Consider the following 21883-nt stretch of genomic DNA (forward strand, 5'->3'; position numbering starts at 1 on the left):
AAAATTCCTAGGAAGATGCTGGCAGTGAGAAAGGCCTGGGCTCAACCAGGGTAGCCCTTGTTCCTGGGGACAATGTTCCTGGCCACCTCCTATCCTGGTGACAAGGTGCCCTGAGCACTGTCAGGCTGCTGATTCCTGTCCTGGAAACTACTCTGTAGCACGGGACCGCAGGCCCTGCATAAAGTCCAGGGTAGTAAGTAGAAGCCCAGGGAAAATGACTACAAAGATGCATGGGAATAGCAAAGACACCTTTCCCATGGACACCTGAGGCTTGGAATTCTGGCCCTTCAGAGAGTTTGTAGCATAAATCTTCAGTTAAAGAGACAGATGACACATTTCATTGGCTGGCACTTATCAGCAACCCTGGGGAAGGATATCAGAGGAAACTGCCAGAAAATGACAGTGTCATGATTCAGTCACTGACTGAATGAAAAATACACAGAGGTGAACCAAGCCTGAACTTCTCCTGCCTGTCTTCCTTTTCCTTCTCCCCCTGCTGCTCCTAGACACCTGGAGCCAAATCCAGAGCTGAGAGCAGACAGAAAGAGGCTCTGGGAATGCCCTTGCGGGGGTCCTTGGGGCCACCCTGGGAAGGTATGCATGAGCCCTGGATGCAGCTGAACCTCAGGAAGAATGCTGCACCCCCTTTGAAGATACCCAGGGATTCGCCCTAATTCAAGCCACCCTGATGATCACAGGGCCTCAGACTACTTGACTTACTTCTAACTTGACTTACTTCTAACTTAACTTACTAACTACTTGACTTACTTGACTTGCCCAGACTACTTGACTTGCTTCTAACTTGACTTACTTCTAACTTGACTTACTTCTAACTTGACTTACTTGACTTACCCAGACTACTTGACTTGCTTCTAACTTGACTTCTAACTTGACTTACTAACTACTTGACTTACTTGACTTACTCAGACTACTTGACTTGCTTCTAACTTGACTTCTAACTTGACTTACTACTTGACTTACTTGACTTACCCAGACTACTTGACTTGCTACTAACTTCTGGATCTGTGAGGTCTGCACAGTGTTTCAGAAATGGCATCCCTGGTTTGACCACAGGTGAAGCCGGGTCCCAGAACCTGATCTCCCTCCCTCCCTCTCTCTCTCTCTCTTTTCTTTTTTTTTTTTATAAGACAGCCAATCTGCGGCATTTTATTATAACAGCCTGACAAAAGCAGTCCACTAGGCCCTGGCTGGGGATTCATTCATGTTCCCACAATGGTACATGGTTGTCTGCCCATTTCTGGGAGGTAAGCACCACTGAGTCAGGATCCATCCCTGCACTGAAGGCTGTGAAGTTGGGGCCACATCTCTAAGGCGCTCTCTGTCTGCAGTCCTACCCCACCCACAAGCAGTGCCTGGTTTATGCAAGCCAGCTCGCCAGAAAAAAAAGCAGACACTGGGTGCACATGTCCATTGTCCTCATTCACGTACCTCATTTGATTCATAAGCCATGGGGCAAAAGACGATTAATGAGCGTTCTCAACCCCAAGACACAGACAGTATCTTCTCACTGTGTTTCTGTGAACACGCATGTGGGAAAATGTCCGGAAGAACGCATACCTAAGTGCAACATTGGTCTCTCTGGGTGGTGAGATTATCTGCATGCGTGAGTTATAATTATTATAATTCTTCAATTTATACCACTGAAGTAGAAATAAAATCATCCTTTGAACCTATTTCTCATGGCAGTGCAAATCTGGGCCTTCTCTGCTGGGACTGAAGCTGTGAGCAAGGAAAGAAATACGACACCCGCATTTGTTGAACACCTAATAAGTACCAGGCACAGTACCAGGACGAAATCGCTCAGGTGCTGAAATTGCTAGTGGAAAGGTAGCAACGTGCACAAGTTTCTCGAAGTAGTAAGAGGCAGAGTCCCTCTCAATATGTGCCCCCAAATCCATGCCCTTGCACTTGAATATACTCAGGGATCTGATGACAGTTGACTTAGGGAAAAAAAAAAAAAAAAGCACATGCAAAGGCAATGGTGTCACCAAACTGATATCACACGATACATACACTAAAGGGAATCCATGGTCAGAATGAACATTACCCCATTTTTCTGAAAATTCCACCAAACACAATCCTCAGAAAACTAGAAACCACTCAAGGAAAAGAGGGTAGGTTGGTTCTCCAGACACAGGTACTCTGAATAGTGCCGAGAGTGACAGGTGCAGGCTTGACAGCCAGAATAGAGAGACATGGGAACACGTATCAACACGGAGCCTCTCAAGCAGCACATCTGAGGACACCGGGGAGGGCCAGCACCCGGTGCCTCAGATCCAATCGGCCCTGTGAGCATGGCTGAAGCCAAGGAGAGTACGGTAATTGATTTTCACAATGATGATCTCTAGTCATCAAGAAAAGGTTACATTTTATGTTCAGAACCCTCTGTTTAAGAAAGCAGGGAAGCATGTAATCCATTTGAGAAAGATTTTCATTTCAAATAGTTAAAAACTCTTTGAAAACATTTTTGTGCTTAAAGGGATAAGTGACACTTATCTGGAAAATTCACTTATGTGGAACAACGTCTTTCCTAAAGATTCTAGATCAGTGAGGCGGCATGTTATATTTAGTTAGGCTTCTATCACTTCTCTCCTTTGTTGACATTCCCACTGTCTAATCTTCTCCAGCCTTTCAAACTTCCTAACTTCTAAGCATAATGGGGTTGTAAGTTTCTTGAGGTGACAGATTGTGACACCCATTCTTGGATATTCTATGTCCCTGTAGTTCTTGGCTTTTTTGTTTTTCTTTTCTTTCTTTCTTTTTTTTTTTTTTTTAAAGACCATGGAACAGATGATAAACTGATAGTCACAGAAAATGATGGACTCCCAGAGTACCCATGAACTTTGACAAAGCCCTCCTGACATTTTGCAAAAAAAACCCTTTTGGGTTCTGGTAAGAGTCCTAGAAGTCTGTTTGCTTGTTGTTGTTGTTGTTGTTTTTCTAACAGCAACCTTATTTTTAAAAAGAGTCATTTCCATGGAGGCCTGTACTTTCCAGGTAACACTAGAGCTGGGAACACATAGGACTGTCCCTGCCTGTCCTGCTGGCCTCCTTGCCCAACACCACGTCCCTCTGCATATCTTGCCCTGGAAAGAACTCATTGCTTTTTGGTGAATGTGCTGAGATCCTTCGTGCTTTCTCATATGCTATTCCCTTTCCCAGAGAAATCTCTTCCCAAGTCCACACCTTCTATGTCTAGTTTAAATGCTCTCTTTGAGTACTGCTGCTCTCAAGAACCTTCTCATTCCCTCAGTTGTTGGAGGGTGGGTGTGGTCTTCTTTGTCTTTTTGCACATCAGGATGGAACTGTGAGAGGCTGCAAAGCTCGCTCTCGGCCACACCTGGGAGTCAGAGACAGGATGAGAAATCCATCCCTGGTCCTCTCCCGACCTTGTTTCTTTCTGCGGCAGGGTGAACAACCATCACTGCAGCCCCCTCGTGGGCAGACACCCCTGTCCTCGACATTCTGTGTTTGGGAAGCCTATCTGTCGTCAGCCCTTGTGGCCCACGCAGAGGAGCAGGGACGAGCCTTACCTGGCGTGTTGAGCAGGCGGGACCTTCTGCAGTGGTAGGCTACCTCCTGCTCACAGTGCTCCGAGCCGTCAATCATGGCTTCCAGCTGTTCCATGCTGCCGCCATAATCCAAGGCCATGGTGTAGGGCTTCTCTGGGTCAGCACCCCGCACCCGGGTCAGCTCTGTGTTGTTGTGCTGCACTGATGTCCAAATCTTGTCCTCTGTCCAGAAAACACAACCCAAGGAAGGAGACATCAGAAGGAAGGTCAAAAAGGGATCATGCTTATATACCTCAATAAAGCCAGAGGTGTGGGGAGGAGGTGGGGAAGAGATCACTCAAGCAATGTGATACTTGGCTCCACGTGGGGCAATCAATCACCACTACAGCTCTACTCGTGCAAAAAACAAACAAAAAAATGACCAGAGGATTTCTGTTTCTCATAAAGCTCTGCCTTAATTTAATATGGGGGTTAATAGGGGCGCCAGAGTGGCTCAGTCAGTTAAGCATCTGACTTTGGCTCAGGTCATAATCTCGAGGTTTGTGAGTTCGAGCCCCGCATCGGGCTCTGTGCTGACAGCTCAGAGCCTGGCACCTGCTTTGAATTCTGTGTCTCCCTCTCTCTCTGCCCTTCTCCTGCTTGCACTGTGTGTGTGTGTCTCTCTCTCTCTCTCAAAAATAAACATTTAAAAAATATGCGGGTTAATAATCACAGGAGCTAAACTTGTGGAACCCCTTATGCTAAGCACTTAATGCCCATTATCTCATTTTAAAGTGACATTACCTAAATCAGAAGGAAGTTAGAAATGCCATGTTATAAATGAAGGAAAAGTGAGAAGAATTGAACAGCTTACCCTCGAGCAAATGACCAAGCAAGAATAGGAATGTAGGGTGTCTGACCGCAAAAAAAAAAAAAAAAGCCCAGTAGCTTCCAGGTACTGACACACACTTCCCCACAAGACACACACTAGCATAGATAATTGTCTCACAGAAACACAAGTATCCCACTGAATGTTTGCTGCACATAGAAAGACCTACGTACAGAAGGTATCTGTAAAATACACCTGATTAACAAGGGTGAGATTATGTGATCCATGCTGTTCATACAAGGTACTTAGATGAAGTTCCTCTTTGCTTTAATTCTCTATGCTACCTCTAGTTACCAAAAAAATATTTTAAGAGGTTTGCATAAAAATTCACATGCAGAGATGAGGACCTTTACAGCAGGTTTGGAGAATGTGTGTTACCTCCTATAGGTAAGAATGGATGGTGAGGAGAGAGCAGAGACATTTGAGTTTTAGAGCTTATGTATTTGAAACCTACCCCCACCAATGACAGGCTTGGACAAGTCACTTCACTTTTCTAGGGCTCAGTTTTATTATCAGTAGAAAAAAGAAAGAAGAAAGAAAGAAAGAAAGAAAGAAAGAAAGAAAGAAAGAAAGAAAGAAAGAAAGAAAGAAAGAAATACCAGCAGGAATTTAATACGGAATAGCAACCCAGCATATGAAGCCGCAAGGCATGGTCTGAGATCCATCAGACATTCTGTACTAATAACCTACACTAAAACGTTGACTGCAATGGGACATAGAATTTCATTCCGAACACGTTCACAAATAAAGCAAATGAGGAAATAGGAAGACTTAAAAAGCTTTTGTCATCCGAGAATCTTGCCCACATAATAACATCATTACTCTTCATAGATTCTCAGAGCTGAAAAAGAACTTACCATAGACATCATGTGGTTTCCTCCTACTTTGACCTCCTAGTTTTACAAAGGAGGAAATCAAGGTCTAGGAAGTAAAGAAATGACCCAGGGCATACCTATAGACAATATGATAAGCGCTGATACTGAAAGTAACTATTATTAATTAGTACTACTAAGAAGCAGGATTGTGGCTGTTGGCATATTTAACTGGAAAGAAAAAACACAGGCCACCAAGACCCCCAATTTTAATACTTTTTCTACCATAATTCCGTGGGTGACTTGGGATAAGTAACTTTACTGCTCTGCTCTTCTGTTTCAGTATATTAGAAAGAGGGACAGAAAGAAATTTGGTTTCCATTGTCTCTAAAGTATTTTCCAACTTCAAAAAAGGAAATAGTGCTTGCAGCCAAAAAATTAAACTCTGTTCAAACGTTCTAAATCATCTTCAGACTATTCCCTAAAACCAGCCCACTGATAACCACATATCTCCAATGTTTCACACAGGCAGGATTACATGTTCTATAAATTCTCGAAAAACATACTAGAATGAAGGTTATTAGATTCTGACTGAAAGTAAAGATAGGATGTTGATTCTAATTTGTAAAAATAATGTTACACAAACAATTAACATGAAACTCAAAAAATGTTCATGCCGATATAAACAAACACTGATAATTACCAGAGAAAAGTGATTGTTCATTAATACAATATCATGGACAGAGAAATAAAGACTGAGAGTTTTTAAGTGTCCACGGTGCTCAGAAGAAGAAAAGAACCACCTGGTTTAATGTATAATAATAGATATTGTGTTACTTTTTCATGTAAGGACATTTTACATACCTTATCCCTGGTACATATAACATTCCACCACGGTAAATACAGATAGATAGAGAGACAGAGAGACATAGACACAGGTACAGCTATAGATACAGACACAAACATACTCATAGAGATATAGATACATGAAGGCTTAGAGAGAGACAATAAACTTGTCCCCAGTCTCACTGTGTCATCTGATGCCAGAAGTGGTCCACACAGCATCATTAAATCATACGAATTTAGATTTCCCTCCAAATACACACAGATTCTTATACCCACACATCCATTCATCTGATTATTCATGCATTCATTCATTGATTTGCTTATTCATTTACTCACTGACTCATTTTGCCAGAGTCACATTCTATCTTTAGCAAGATGGAAAAGGAAGATGTGTAAGAGAGACAACATTTCATCTTAAAGCCACTAATGTTGCCAACCCTGACTTCTGGAACCTGAGGGTGAATGGCAGTTCTAATAACTCAACTACTGGCACTTTTTGATATATGCAAATATACAGGAGATACAAAAGAACAATTAAGAGGTCCAAAGGGCCCCCTGTGATTTACTCAGACATCACAAGCCCTACAAATGCAGGATGAGTTATAAGAGGAGAGAGGATTATGTGAAACCTAGAGCTTCTTAGCTGGCTTTCCTTTCAAAGATGCCCTTTGTCCTCTGATTATTTGTTCCCCCTGGGAGTTAGAAGAAGAAAGATTGAAAAGAAGGAGGTAATTGGATACTATTTCTTCTTGCTTTCTGTTATTTTCCCCCCTCAGTTTCACTGGTAGCAGGTGTAGATTAAGTCCTGCACTTTGACAAAATATTAAAGGCGAGGGTCAATGCCACTCATGAAAGTTAGCTTTGGTGCCTGATGCCCCTGATGTCTGGTCTAGGATGGGGATAGGCAGTTTTAGCTAAGGGGTGTCGATGTGAACTGTAGCTCTAAAGATTTTCAAACAAGAAAGATTCATTTGGAACTGTCTTCTAGGTGGGCGGAGGTGGGAATCTACTCACAGACCCACAGGTGCTTTAACTGAAATTGAACCCATGAAGCTAAATGTTCAAGATGGTCAAATTGGTCACAGGCTGGTGGATATTAGTGGACACAGACTGGGCTCTGGAGTTAGAAGATCTGGATTTGTGTACCAGGTCGACACTTACTAGTTAGGCAGAATTGGTCAAATTATTACTTCTCTAAAGTCCAGTTTCCTCATCAGTAGCATCTGGAGAGCAGAAATGAACGCCAACTGTACAGCGTGGTTGTAAAGTGAGGGGATTTGTGTGAGAAGCTCCATTAGTGCCTGAATTATCAAGCATCCCACAGAAATCTGTATGTGCCTGTTATATAAAGGATATATCAGCTCTGTCCACAAGGATCCCACAGTCAGCAGATGCTGCTATTATTAACAATAGCATCAAGGAGGAGACGGCCTCTGGTGGCTGTCACAGTAGTTCTTACTGTGTTCTGTAGTTCACCAGTAGTTCTGGGTTCCTTCCCAGAACATAAAGTAGGACACATGAGACACTGAAGGAGAGGGTAGGGGGCAAACTGAGACTAGCCCTCTCTTTGCAGATCCTTGGGGAAACCACGCCAGTTTCAAGAGACCTGGACTAGGAAATGCTCCTTTCTCACAGTTCTGTGAACTTGAACTCCCACACAAGGAAACCAATGGAGGTTTCCCTACAATGCAAGAAGGACCAGTTACACTCAGGGACAGAGAAATATATACTCTAAATGCTGTGATTGGGAGAACATCATGAATGCCTCCAGGCTCCAGGCATCATCCTCTACTGGTCTGCCTCCACACCAGACCGCATACCACAGGCCACGTATTCTTGTCTCTAGAGATGCATCTAGGGCTTCAAGGTGCCACAAGATAGCAGCCTGGCTTTCGACACCTGCCTGTCTGATTAGAAACTACATTCCGCTAAATGTCAGCACTGAGGCCTTGGGCAAGCTGTTAACCTCGGAAATGTCCACACTGGAAAAGGGGATACCAGTATCAGTCATTTTATCCATGATCATATCCCAGTGATTTGGCATCACGTTTTACTTGAACACATGGCAGGCTGAATGGCATGCAGAAGAGTAAAGAACGTCTACATTAGAACTCTTCTGTAACATGAGGTCCAGTATCCAGACTTCATTCTTTAAAGAATTGAGGGTGGGAGCTCACCTGGAAAATAAGGTTAGCAGGTAGGATGGACTGCATTTTCTTGTCATATAGCTGCTGCTAATAACTTATTACCATCTTGTTCAATCATCTTTTTCCCTTTGGAATCGTCTCCTGTGTCTCTCTATTTATTTGGTGTCCCTTGCATTTCCTGGACTGTAGTCAATGGAATTTGTTGGTCCTGGAAAACACTGCCCTTGATACCACTTTCGGCTACCCAATCCAGTCTCTATTATTTCTTCCTGTTGACTACCATTCAGTCCCACGATAAGCAGCATAGCCCCATCTTTCTAACTTGCTCAAAGGAATACATGTATTAAGTTATCCAAGATAAATTCTCCGCTTCAGGGAAAACTGCATTTAGAGATTTTTGAGCTGGCAGGAATCTAGCCCATTCATTAAGGATCGTAACAGCAATTATATATTCGCTTTTTTTTATGTGATACTTAGTTTGCAAATATTTTCCCCCATTTCATAGATCCCCTTTTTATTTAGTTGCACACTTCCTTTGCTGTGCAGAAACTTTTTAGTTTGATGTAGTCCCACTTGTCGATTTTTGCTTTTCTTGTTTCTACTTTTGATGACATATCTGAAAAAACTGTTGACAAGACCAGTGTCAAGGAGCAACTTCCCTGTGTTTCTGGGATTTTTATGGTATCAAGTGTTATGTTTAAGTCATTAATTTATTTCGAGTTAATTTTTATGAGTGGTATAAATACGGGCCCAAGTGTTTTTGTTTGTTTGTTTGTTTGTTTGCTTTTGCATGTGGCTGTCCAGTTTCCCCAGGACCATTGGTTGAAGAGACTATTCTTTCCCCTTTGAGTGTTCTTGGCTCCTTTGTCAAATATTAATTGAAAACATTTATGGGGGGTGTAATTCTGGGCTCTCCATTCTGTTCTATTGGTCTATGTGTCTATTTTTATGGCTGCATCCTACTATTTTAATTACTAGAGCTTTGAGGAAATGGGGAGATGTTGTTTAAGGGTGTCCAATGTACTGGCGTGAGTGTGAATGATCTCATGAGCCAGACCCACACCAGCTATTATGCCTGCCTTTATTCCTAAAGGAGTTACAGGCCATGAGGTATCAAGAAAGCTTGTGGAATAAAATTCTATAGCATCATTTCACAGACATAACAGAGTATAGTGATTCAGGCTGGCAAAGCCATTTTTCAAACCGCACTGTGAATTTAGTTTTGAAGTCTGTCTTCCCATAAAGCTATGAGATCTCCCAAAATATGAAGTGTATCATTCATTCTTATTTTCAAATATGTGCCTAGGTAGTGCTGGGCCAGCCACAGGAGTACCTGCCCTGAAGGATAATGCACTGCCTAACTCTTTAAAAGCTTACCATCGTTTAGGGGTGGGGGTGGGGGTTGTGCATAGAAGAAAGACAAATGTCTCAGGCTATGGTACTTACTCTTCAGATTATAAGTAAGTGGGATTACCCAGAGACCGGGCCGGGGGGGCAGGTTTGGGAGTGGCTGTTAGAGAAGCCTGCCAGCAGAGAATGCACTGTTTTCCTTGAGAATGGAGAGAGCAACAGAAACCTTTCACTCTCAGACCTCCAGAACCTGGGCTGTCATGGGGCACTGCGCAGGATTTCAGGAAACTGTTGTCAAGGGACAAGATTAGTTAATCACCATTTGTTTTCTGCCAGGTTTTTTCCTCCAGCATTTCCAAAGCAGCTCTTCTATGCATGTGTAGTGGTCCAACGGTCCAAATGCAAAACAGTTTCAAGTTATGAGATCAACATACACAGACATTCAATATGACCACCAACATTATCGACAAGAGAAAAGAAAAAGAGGTTGCATAGTAGAAATGCTGTGATGTTCTGAAACATTGTGTATTATCTCTCTTGTGAAATCCTTCCCAGTCATCACCCCAGAAAGTCTTCTGTGAACGCACATCCTGGGTCTCTCCATGACCTCCTGGTTTCTCTTGCTCTATTTCAGAAGCTGTAAACTGTTTACCTACAAAGCCAGAATTTAATTTCTTTCATATCTTTTCTCTCATTTTATCTGATTGCTATTATTATTGTGATGATCATTATTATTATTAATAATAGCAGTAATTATAGATGATGTAAGCTGTTCTATCTGTTACCATGGAGATCGTCAGGGAGAAGAAAGAACAAACAAAAGGAAAGTAAAAAAGGAGAGAGAGAGAGAGACACGAAATAACTCTGATTAATGAGACCTCATTCTACACACATATCTGTCTCTTTGCAGGACCAAAAAAATGTGCAATTTTTCTATCACAACGTATGGGAGGAAGGGAAGTCTACAGATTGTCAATACCCAGCTTAATTGAACTTAAATCACTGTGGGGAGCTGTTTATAGTCCTTTGAAAAGTGTGCCAATTCACTTATGCTCCTATTGTAATAAAGCAAGTCTATATTAAGGTCCCTGGGGTCACTTCTGGTACAGTTCTCTATGTTGACAAAGTGAATTTTCTATGCCAGGGGTAAAGGCAGTTCAAATAATCCTCAAGCCACTGCCTGTACCACTCATTTGCCATCTATGCATGCACAGCCTACTGACATCTCTTGTCATTCTGCATTGATAGTTATTTAATTTTTCATATGTTTGTACCTTATCTCTCCATTTAAAGCACGGGCAACGGCCGCTGAGTAAATGTCTGCTTGGCGGGGGCTTCTTCCCTGGTTAATGGAGGCAGATGTGGGGGAGAAAAGTGAGGGGTCTGGGATGGGTGGGCCTGGCCAGCTCTGCCATGGACTACATTCCTGAACACGGCAGAGACATTTAACCTCCCCAAGCCTCAGTCTTGTCCTCTGTAAACTGGCTATGACCCTCTGAGCAGTGGTGATGTGTGGATGGAACAAAACGTACAGGGCGGAGCTGGACACACAGCCTGGCCCTGGGTACCAGACGGTAAATCAAAGTCCACCTTCTGATGAAGCCATTCGGGGAGCATCAGAAAGGGTCATTTCAGCATCAGAGACAAGCATGGGAACCTGTGTTGAGGGGGTCAGCACCCTCCACCCCCAACCTGTAAAGGGAAGAGGGACACTTGGTGTAAAACAATGTCCAATTCCTTTAAACGGCCTCGGATTCCCACAGGAGCTGTCTTCCCTCTCAGGTGGATCTGCCAGCTGCCTGAGCGAGAATCCACCCGTGCGGCGCTAAAACCACTGCAGATGCGGCTGCTTTCAGCGTCTGGCCTTCTGCTGCTGAGGGGAGCGCATTACCGGTTTACAGCCCCAGCTCTGCCCACCACCCGCCCCCTGCTCCCCTGCATTAGCTGGAACACAGACACCAGGGCGCGGGGGGGGGGTATGGGGGAGGGCGGGGGGGGTAGCGACGCCCTGCTCTGGCCATTACTGTGCTTCCACCTGCCTGTGCAGGCCACGCTTTACGACTTCCAGACAACATACTTGACTGTGATTTATTCTCCTACTTTGCTGGAGCCTTTACTTTTTATGTACCTTTTTGGGGGGTTATTTTTCTCTTGTCTTGCTTTAAAATAGGTGGTATGATCACAGAGACCTGGGTAATCTGTTTTACGGTCTTGGAGTCGGGGGGGGGAGTTGAAACAGATCACGCACACATCCTATCATGTTTTTTTGTTGCTCATGGGCTTCTTCAAGGAAAATGTAGTAAATGTCTGGAGTGTGGAGAGCATTATCTTAGGGACTGGGAAGGTAAGATGAGGGGCATGGGGGCTGAATGACACTCTGGATGCTTAAGCCCAAGGCATTCACAGCTGGTTCTGGGAGCAAAGGTCCCAAGGAAGCTGAAAGTCCGGCAGCATGGAGCCAGAGGGGTGGGTGTGGACACACCCACTGCACCTGCCCTCTGGGCAGGGGACAGGAGAAAGGACCATCCACAGGGAAATCACCTGGGGGGGCTGGTGGGCCGCCTTTGGTTGCTGTTAGTATTACTTATGAAATCTCTAGGACTATGTCGGTAGCAGGTACTGTTTGGTGCATGCTGAGGAAAAATTGGCACTCACATAGATCTAAATCCAGTTCCTACATCTGTCACTTACTAGCTGAATGATGCTGGACGTTCTCTTCCACCGTTCTGGACCTCTGATTTCTCAAAACACAAGCAAGAAGTGATCTCTACCTCACACTTGATGTGTATTCAATGAGATAAACACAGAAAATACAGCCCAGTATCTGGGACACAAGTACACCATGAGTAGTAGTTTCCATCCCTTTTTAAAGAAGGGCTAATGTTGGGGTTTCTGGGTGGCTCAGTCTGTTGAGCCTCCCACTTTTGATTTCAGCTCCGGTCATGAACCCAGGGCCATGGGATCGGGCCTCATGTCGGGCTCCACTCTGAGCACAGAGCCTGCTTAACATTCTCTCTCTCCCTCTGCCCCTCTCCCCCATATGCACCCTCTCACAAACAAACAAACAAACAAACAATCAAATAAAAAAATCGCCTCGGTAGCCAAGATTGAAGTTAGGAGCCCAAAAGGGAGACTATTGACTGCAAAGTCTTCCCCATGGTCCTAGTCCTGAGGAGGGATATTCAAGGGCAGCATTCACATCTCCTTTCACAAGGTCACAAAGGAAGACAAGGCTTTTGTAAATCTCAGACTGTCTACTTACTCTGCTCTCACAGATTTTAGATTCTGGCTCTAGAGGTGATTGACAAAAAGTAACTCAAAGAGGCACATGGAATGATTTGTCTTTCTTTCAGCTGACATCTCTGCTCCAGAGCTCATCACAGTATAAATGATATTGCCAGAGTGCCAGTGTCTTCTCCAGGAGGAAGCCTGTTCTGACTCCACCACCAACCTGCTCTCTTCTTACTCAGCAACCATTGTTAACGACCTGTTTACTCAACCTCCCCCCCCCCCACCCGCTACACGGTAAGTTCCACGAGGCAAAAAGACTGTCATGTAAGTCATTATATGCCAAATACCTGACCCACAGTGGGCATTCACTTACCATGGAATGAAACATCCCACACAACCAGGGTTTTACTGACTTCAGTGACAGCTCTTGAAATTAGCAGGGAAATGATACAGGATGTGAAAGTATGTTTAGACATATACTTGAAATTCTGCTCTGCAGCCCAGAGTATCTGTTGTGAGAGCAGCATATTGAAAAAAAAAATTCACATATCTATCACGAGGTGTCTGAATGAATAAAGCATAGTTAATTTGCACAGTGAAATACTATGCAGTTATAATAAATACCACACAACACCTTTCTAAACTGATTTATGATACGTCCCAGGAAGCACTGTAAAGTGACAAGATCAAGGCACCGAGGTGCAAAGACTATGCTACATTTTGTGCAAGAATAAAGAAGAAATAGAAATACACACAGGAAGGATAAACCAATATAAATGGTGACCTAGATAAGATGGGTAAGAAGAGGGTGAATACAATAGGAGAGAGAGTAAGACATCTTTGGTCAACCATCTTATATATAATATAAATATAAAAATATATTCATATGTTATGTAAATATACAAATACAAGTACATATAAATATGTATATTTAGATTTTGTAACATGCAAATATTTTGCATAATAAAAATATAGGATTAAATCAAAAGGATAAAAAGAGGGAAAACCTAAAATTGAACATTAAGCAGAAACAAAAAGCCTCCCTGTATATTAAACAGACAAAATAATCACAAATAAGGAAATATTAATTCAAGTAACTTTTCAATGAGGTATTCTGTCTAGCTATACCCCCTTGGTAAAATATATTTTGAGAAAAAAAATTAAAATTCAGGAAATGCTACACTTTATTTTGTTATTGGTAGTGAATGGCTGATGTGACTCTGAATCTATTTTGTGTATATTGTCAGGTAGAACAGATGAGTAAATATATTGGTATTGTTGAGACAGGTTCTCACTGTGAGAGAAGAGAGATCCATATAGAAGAGAGAACGATGAGGGAAAATCTAATGGTGCTGTATTTGCATTGCCTATAACCATAAGAAATCATAATTTAAACACAAGTGTGCACATGTGCACACACACACACACACACACACACACACACACCAACGCACATTTTCTAGTTCGGTCCACTGAAATAGACTAGAAGTAATAAGAAAACCTAACACATATATCCTAATTTTTAAATACCATTTGCTACAAAAAAGGAGCAATGTTTTTTTTTGTTTGTTTTTTTGTTTTGTTTTTTTTTGTTTTGTTTTTGAGAAAAAAGTGAGTCTGGGTCTAGGTGGGGTAAGTTCAAGGGAATATCTGGTGCTAGAAACAAGGAAGTACTCCAAGATTAATGGAGGCAGGTAACAAAGCTATAGGAGCAGAATTAGCCGGAGTATGACTAGCTACATTTGGGGAAATTGGAACACAAAGAACATCATGATAATGGTAACAACATTTTAAAATGAAATAATTTATGAGTCTAGATGAGTCTAGAGTGACATAAGAGAGGTGGAGGCAGGGCAAGGAATAAAAAGCTATTCTGAAAAAAAAAAAAAAAAGCTCTTCTGTAGAGAAGAGTCCAGAATGACAGCTGAAAATGCAGAAGGAATTATAGGATTAGTAAAACAACATTTTACAAATTCCAGTGTGATAACATATGGGTCAGGGTCATTCCCGGATTGGGAGGATACGTTGAGGAAGGAGATATTCACACAGCATCTGCATATAACCCCACAGACAACTCACTGACTATAAATCACCTTCACAGTGCAGAGATCTGGCGGGAGTGTGTTAGTCAGTGTTGGGGCTGAATTGCCCCAATAACATCATGTACCTATTAATGAGATGCACTGAAGAGGACAGACATCACCCATGAGGTTTTCTTGCCAAAGCATTCCAACGATAAAGAAATTATCAGAAAAAAAATCTAAAAAAAATATGGAATATTTTTCTTAACAACTGGCTAGTACACTTCACAAAAAGTTAATGTAATGAAAGCCATACAGAAGAGATGGGTTGGGGGAAGGGAGTTTCTAGTTAAAACGGACTAAAAGGATATGACCATCAAATTTAAACATGTGGACACTGCTTGAATCCTGAAGAGAAATACAAAACCAGATAACACTGTACGGACAAGACTGACTCTACATTGAACAGTTTTGATTGGAATAATGTTTATGTTCTTATGTACGATATTAGTATTGAGGTTATGTAGGATAATACCTTTGTTCTTAAAGATATAAACTGAAGTCTTTAGGTTTCAAAGATCAGTATGTTGACAACTTACTTTCAAATAGTTCACAAAAAAAGAAGAAGCATTTTTTTAAGTTTATTTATTTTGAGAGAAAGAACACGAGCAGGGTAGGGAGAGAGAGAAATGGGGAGAAAGAATCCCAAGAAGGCTCCACATTGTCAGCACAGAGCCTGATGTGGAGCGTGATCCCATGAACCTTGAGATCATAACCTGAGCTGAAATCAAGAGTCAGATGCTGAACCAACTGAGCCACCCAGGTGCCCCAAGAAGCATTTTATACCAGGAGGAAGGGATGTGGGGGAGGGAGGGGAGAGAGAGGGAGAGAGAGAGAGAGAGAGAGAGAGAGAGAGAGAGAGAGAGAGAGAAAGAAGTGAAGGTCACACAAATGAGCAAGTATGGCAGAATTTTAACACTTGGAAAAGTTGGGTGAAAGGCGTATGGGTGTTCATTTTAGTGTTCTTTCAACTTTTCTATAAGTTTGAACATTTTAGAATAAACACATTGGGGAGGAAAAGATAATGCTTTGTGCAGCACTACCCCTGTAGTAAGTGTTCCAAGCTATTCCACTGTGCTCTGACAAATTCTTGTGCATGTGCCCTTATACCAACACACACATGGCTGAGGACTAATTATCCAAATAATTATCAAGTGGCAAAAATTAGTATCAAACTCAACCGTTCATACATGGTAGCGCATCCATTCTCAAGTGCATATTTATTAATAATGTTGAATTAATTTTCATGAGTGCTTTCAGTATATCAGGTGTTGTGTGCTTGTAAAAGTAATTAGTTATTATTTTCATTACTGCATCTCCAGAAACCAGAGTCAAGGTTGCTGATGATAGAGTAGTAAAAATAAGTAACAATTATCATGTATTAGGTATATAATGCCAGGCACTTTTTTTTCTTCTTCTTTCTCTTCATGATCTCATATAAACTTCATAACCACCTTAAAAAATAGGTTCTATTATTCATTACAGAGAGGAAACTCAGGAACAGGGAAGCTGAGTAACTTAACAACATCACCTAAATCGACAAAACTAAGAAGTATCAGTGGTTAGATTCAAACCAAGCCCAAGCTCTTTACGACCACGCTAGATTTGGTGTATGTTAGTCTATTACATGCATTGAAGGTGGAGTCATGAGAATTGTTATAGGTCAAGAAGCTTCATAAGAGAAAGAGAGGAGAGCCTGGTCTAAAGAAGGAGGTGAGGGAATGGTATTCCAGAAGAACAGAACCAGGTATAAGACCCAAGACCTGAGGTCTGGACAGAACATTCAGAGCTGGCACTGTTAAACCCATGTGGAAATGTCCCCCAGGCCACTAACCAGCCAATGTCTTTTGCCAGCTTCTTTCTGCAAATACATGTAACATATCCAAATGCTTGCCTACTGACAGCACAAGGCTGACTGGTGCTCCTGTGACTCAAGAAGGAGGAACAAGGCTCCCAGACAAATGGACCCTCTGCTTCCCCTACTTCACAGAGCGTACAATCACAAGCTGCTAGCACATCCTGGCTGTTTTACAGTTTGGAATGTCTAGACTGACTTTGATTCATGATCTCTCCCTGGAATCCTGGGCTCAGAGCAAAAGTGAACAAAAGAAAGCAAGCGTTTGGGGAGGCACCTTTGACTGACACTTGTTATTTCACTCTTCCAGACAAGGAAAGTGTCCTGCCCAATGGTGGCACTGCATCAGCATTCACAGGTGAGCCAGGAGCCCTCAAAAAAGGCCAAGGGCTCTTGGGTACCTGCTCATTACATCCCCACATCCGGGACCCTGCTGCTCTCAACAGGATTGATTTTCCTCTTTTTGCCCTCTCTGTCCAGCCCAGGGACACCTATCTTTCAAGGTCAAACCCAAGCCCTACTTGTCCCGGGAAGCCTTTCTTGATTGCTCCTCTCTCTGAATTCCTTTGGCGTCTAGATCCTGCTATGATGGCAGTACTTGTTGATAATGACTTCTATTTTAGAAGCTCTTAGACACTGTCACAGATTGTACTGAGTTTATATGCACAATGCTCATTTACTTTTATGCAATGTACACATCAGCACACTGAGGTAAGGGTAACTGATCATCCCTATTATACAGATGAGGAAATTGAGTCTCATAGAAGTTAATGTGCCCGGAATACCATGGCTGTCAAGTACCTACAAGATAATTACATGACTTAAATAGAATGGCCTAGATAAAAGTGCTTTAAGAGCTAGAAGTTAAATATGAGATCCTTGGACATTGAGGTTAGTGGTTCACAGTGGATTGTACAGCACTAAGTACCAGGCAGCCTCAGTAAACACTGGTTGACCGGACTGTGCCCTGATCCTCACAGCACTAAAAGGAAAGAATCACCAGGTATCTGCAATAAAAATGTGTTGTGAAAGGTCCACCAGGAAGGTGTCAGGATAGGCTCTGTGTTCAGATCTTAAGAAGAACTACTCTTTTAGTCACTGACCAGGCCCCTCCTAGAAGTGGGGGATGAATACGGAAGGGGACATGTTAAGAGTAAAGCACTATGCTAATCACCTTGTAAAGATATTTCCCAAAGTCTGATATCTTCAGGTATTTGTTAAAAATGCTATTTCCGGGGTGCCCAGATGACTCAGTTGACTGAACATCCAACTCTTGATTTCAGCTCATGTTGTGATCTCATGGGGTTTGTGAGATGGAGCCCTGCACTGACGGTGTAGAGCCTGCTTGGGATTTTCTCTCTCTCCTTCTGCCCCTTTCCCCTGCTTGTGCTCTCTTTCTCTCTGTCACTCTAAAAAATAAAATAATAAAATAAAATAAAATAAAATAAAATAAAATAAAATAAAATAAAATAAAGCAGTGTGTGAGTTTGTAAGGGAGGGTGTGTGACTGAACGAATAAGCAAATAAATGAATGAAAGTCACATTGCAATCACCCTCCCCATCTTTTGTCCTGAGCCTTCTGTTCTCATCCACGTGGTCAGAGTCAACTGGCCATGCTAAATGGGTGTGTGAAAGGAATTTCTCTAAGTGCTTGTTAAAATTCTTGGCAATTCAAAGGTGACAATGCTTTAATTTCAGGGTAATGCTACAGCTTTATGACTTAGTAGTTTTATTTAATGGCCCAATTTAGCAGGAGATTATGCCGTCTGCCACTGGCCCAGAGAGACCACTTTAAAGCTCTCACCTTGGACACAAGCAGATCTGCTCCCTGGCTTCGTCTAAGAGACCAGCCTTCTGGAAGCCCTAGGAGCCCTCTGAAGTCGCCACACCTTGGTGGACAGCATAAGATATCAAACAGGGACAGAGACACTTACAAAAAGTTTCCTTCCTCTAAGCCGTGGAACTGCCATGTTTCATCAGCTGAAAACAGTCCTTCGGAAAACACTTAATTTATAAAAAGCAAACTGTCCCTCTGAAATATAAGCAACAATGCAACTATTATTCCAACTGATTAAACCGCTAGTGAGCCACGGCATATATGTCACTCATGAGTGAGCCTGAGTGGACACATTTCCAAGGAAAGGGGAAAGAAGAGGAGAAAGTCCTATGTTTCCTCCACCACCTGCTCGGTGTCAGTCACTCTCTGACATTCTCTAAATGTTAACTCATTTAACGGAGTACACACCAATCACAGAAAGCTATTATCATCATCCTTTATATACAGAGAGGGGAAGAGAGATACAAAGAATGAGGGCCTTGCGCATGGTCCCAAGACAATAAGTATAACAGATATTAATTATAATAATCTGAAGGATTTAAGAAGCACCAGGAATTGTTGTAAGACTTTCAATTAATGCATATGAATGCACATACCCTCATAGCCATGCCCTTCAAGATTGGCAGTCATGAATAAGGAGCTTGGGATTTGCACAGGTAGAAGGGGACAGGGATGGGAAGCGACGGTCAGACCTGTGCTTTTACAAGATCCCTCTAGCTGTTGTATGAATTATGAATCAGACTGGGGAAGGCTGAGGACATGGGTGGTTTTATTTATTTATTTTGAGAGAGAGAGAGAAGCAAAGAGAAAGAGGGAGACAGAGAATCACAAGCAGGCTACGTAACATGATGAGCTGAGCCGAAAACAAGAGTCAGATACTTTACTGACTGAGCCACCCAGGCACCCGTGTGTGTGTGCATGTGTGCGTGTGTGCGTGTGTGCGTGTCTGTGTGTGTGTGTGTGTGTGTACAACAAGGACATGAGATTATAAACTTTGTGGACTTGAGAAACCATATCATTCTTCTTAAAAGCTTATTTATATATTTTGAGAGAGAGAGAGAGCGCGCAGGGGAAGGGCAGAGAGAGGAGAGAGAGAATCCCAAGCAGGCTCCACTGTGTCAGAGCAGAGTCTGACACGGGGCTTGATTTCACAAACCGTGAGACCATGACCTGGGCTGAAATCAAGAGCTGGCCATTTAACCTACTGAGCCAGCCAGGCACCGCTGGGGGAACATTTCTTAATCATTTCTATATCCTCAGTGCCTGGCCCAGAGCAGACAAGCAATGCGTAGTGATTCAAAGTCCTAGAGGAGAGTGTACGTCCCAGGCCTTGGGACCCTCTGGTAAGACACACAGCACACCTAGCAGGAACAGCTTTAAGTCTGCTGGCTATACTTGGCATCTTGTTTCTGTAACTTGCTAGCCTCATTAACGTATTTGCAAAGCAAAACCAATTCCAGTTACTTTCCAGTATTGCATCTGGAACTAGCCCAGTAGCCAGCAGATATTCAGCACAACTGTATGAAGTCTGTAATTGAATGACAATTTTTTTGGCAACTGTATTTCTGTAATGACGGCTATCTAACTTATGATGAGAGACAAGCTTGAGAACCTGAGCCTCAATTGTTCCTGTAGACGACTTTGGCAGGGAAGTTAATACTTCCTTTTTTTGTTGTGTGTGTGTGTGTGTGCCTGTGTGTGTATGTGTGTGTAAGAAGTGGAGTGTTTGGGGTAGAAGCCTGAAGGGGAATGCCAATAGGAGGCACGAGGACAGAACTTCATTATAGATGGGCAAGTCATCAACAACTAAATTTTACCTCTCTTTCATGTAAAATCCAGCTGCTGAAAATTACCAATGTACTAAGCAAATCAGGGAGAGATAAATGTGCCATAAGTTGGTTCTGTACAATGTCATAGGTAACTCTTATTTCCTAATTTCCTATATACTTACAGACCTTTGTACAGTCCATACACAAACCATAAACTCGCTGGCATTGCTCTAACTTCAAAGCGAGGCCAAGAACTGTTAGACCTAACTGAATGGATGCATTTCTTTCTTTTTGTCAACAGTCTGGATGATAATCTATTACCTGCAATCACAGTGCACAATTATGTGCAGGAATATTAGAGAGACCTCAATTGCAGCTTCTCTACCTATTCCATTATGCATGCTTTGATGAGTTTTAATGAAAACAGATCCTGCTGCCAAAGAAGGGAGAAACAGAGCATCATAATAATGAGAGTGATAAGACATGGCGACTTGTAAGGTGGTTTGCAAATGGATTATGAGCTGTTTGAGAATGAAAAACAAGTTTTGCTTTAGAGATTTGACTAAACATTCCTTGTAAATTCCTTGCAATGGCTGATGATTGCTGTGCAGGTCTAGATACATGAAATTAGTATTGTATTCATCAAGAGAGAAAACCAATGCGTCTTTGTTACTGGTTTTAAACAAACAATTTTGCATATCCGTATACAATTGTACTGTACAAAGGAAAAACTGTGTGTGCCTGGGAAACATCTTTTAACATGTTGACAAGGTATCCTGTTAACATTAAACATGGCACAATGGAAGCTACATAGAATGAGTGTAAATGTCAAGTTCTAAAGAAAGTCTTGTTGGAATGCCTCACCTTTCTATTTCTGCTTTATCAATACTAGAAGCTTCCCCTCAGAAATGCTACCTCCAGGTTTCTCGAGCATCAGAAATCTCATGACTCCTGCAGAGAGCAGCACAGACTTTATCGCTGGCACGGGTGCACACCTATCTTTTACAGCTAGTAGGAGTATACAGATACCATCTATAATAGGACAGCAGTGAGGAAGAATGAGGGCATGATTAATAATTACACCAGGGTATTTGGTTACCCTATTTCATGACCATCTACTTTTTGAAACTAGGAAGTTCTCATATATATTATAATCCTCAAATGAACCTTTGAAGGCAGCCATTTTTTAGTATCTCCATTTTACTGATAAGGAAACCAAGGTCCAGAAATGCTAACTGACTTGTCCAAGGTCACACAGCTGGAATATGCTGGCACTAGAATTTAAATTCCAATGTGACTCCAACACATGTGCTACTCCCACTGGTCATTTCCGTATTTGAAGATAAGGAGGGATTTGGGGAAGGCTATCAATGGGAGGTCTTGGAGGCAATGGGGAACAGTTGGGCACAGGTACTCTTGGATTTGTAGAAGATGTTCCACATGGTAGAAATGAGTCAAGCCCACTTAAATCAGACATTGAGTCAGTATCCACAGTTCCAGACTGCTATTGATTTAATAGGACAGGACCTTAATCTAAGATAAATTAGGGGAAGT

The 21883-nt window shown here is 42.3% G+C and overlaps 1 protein-coding gene across 1 annotated transcript in view; it reads right to left on the reverse strand.

Moving 5' to 3' along the window:
* Positions 1-21883, reverse strand: part of CNTNAP5 (contactin associated protein family member 5) — a 799405-nt gene that overhangs the window by 239189 nt on the left and 538333 nt on the right. The window contains exon 13 of the mRNA XM_042994206.1: positions 3555-3755. Within this exon, the coding sequence (XP_042850140.1) occupies positions 3555-3755 (201 nt within the window). The remainder of the gene's footprint in view (positions 1-3554; positions 3756-21883) is intronic.

The sequence above is a fragment of the Panthera tigris genome, chromosome C1, assembly GCF_018350195.1.
Source record: "Panthera tigris isolate Pti1 chromosome C1, P.tigris_Pti1_mat1.1, whole genome shotgun sequence".
NCBI classification, from domain to species: Eukaryota; Metazoa; Chordata; class Mammalia; order Carnivora; family Felidae; genus Panthera; species Panthera tigris.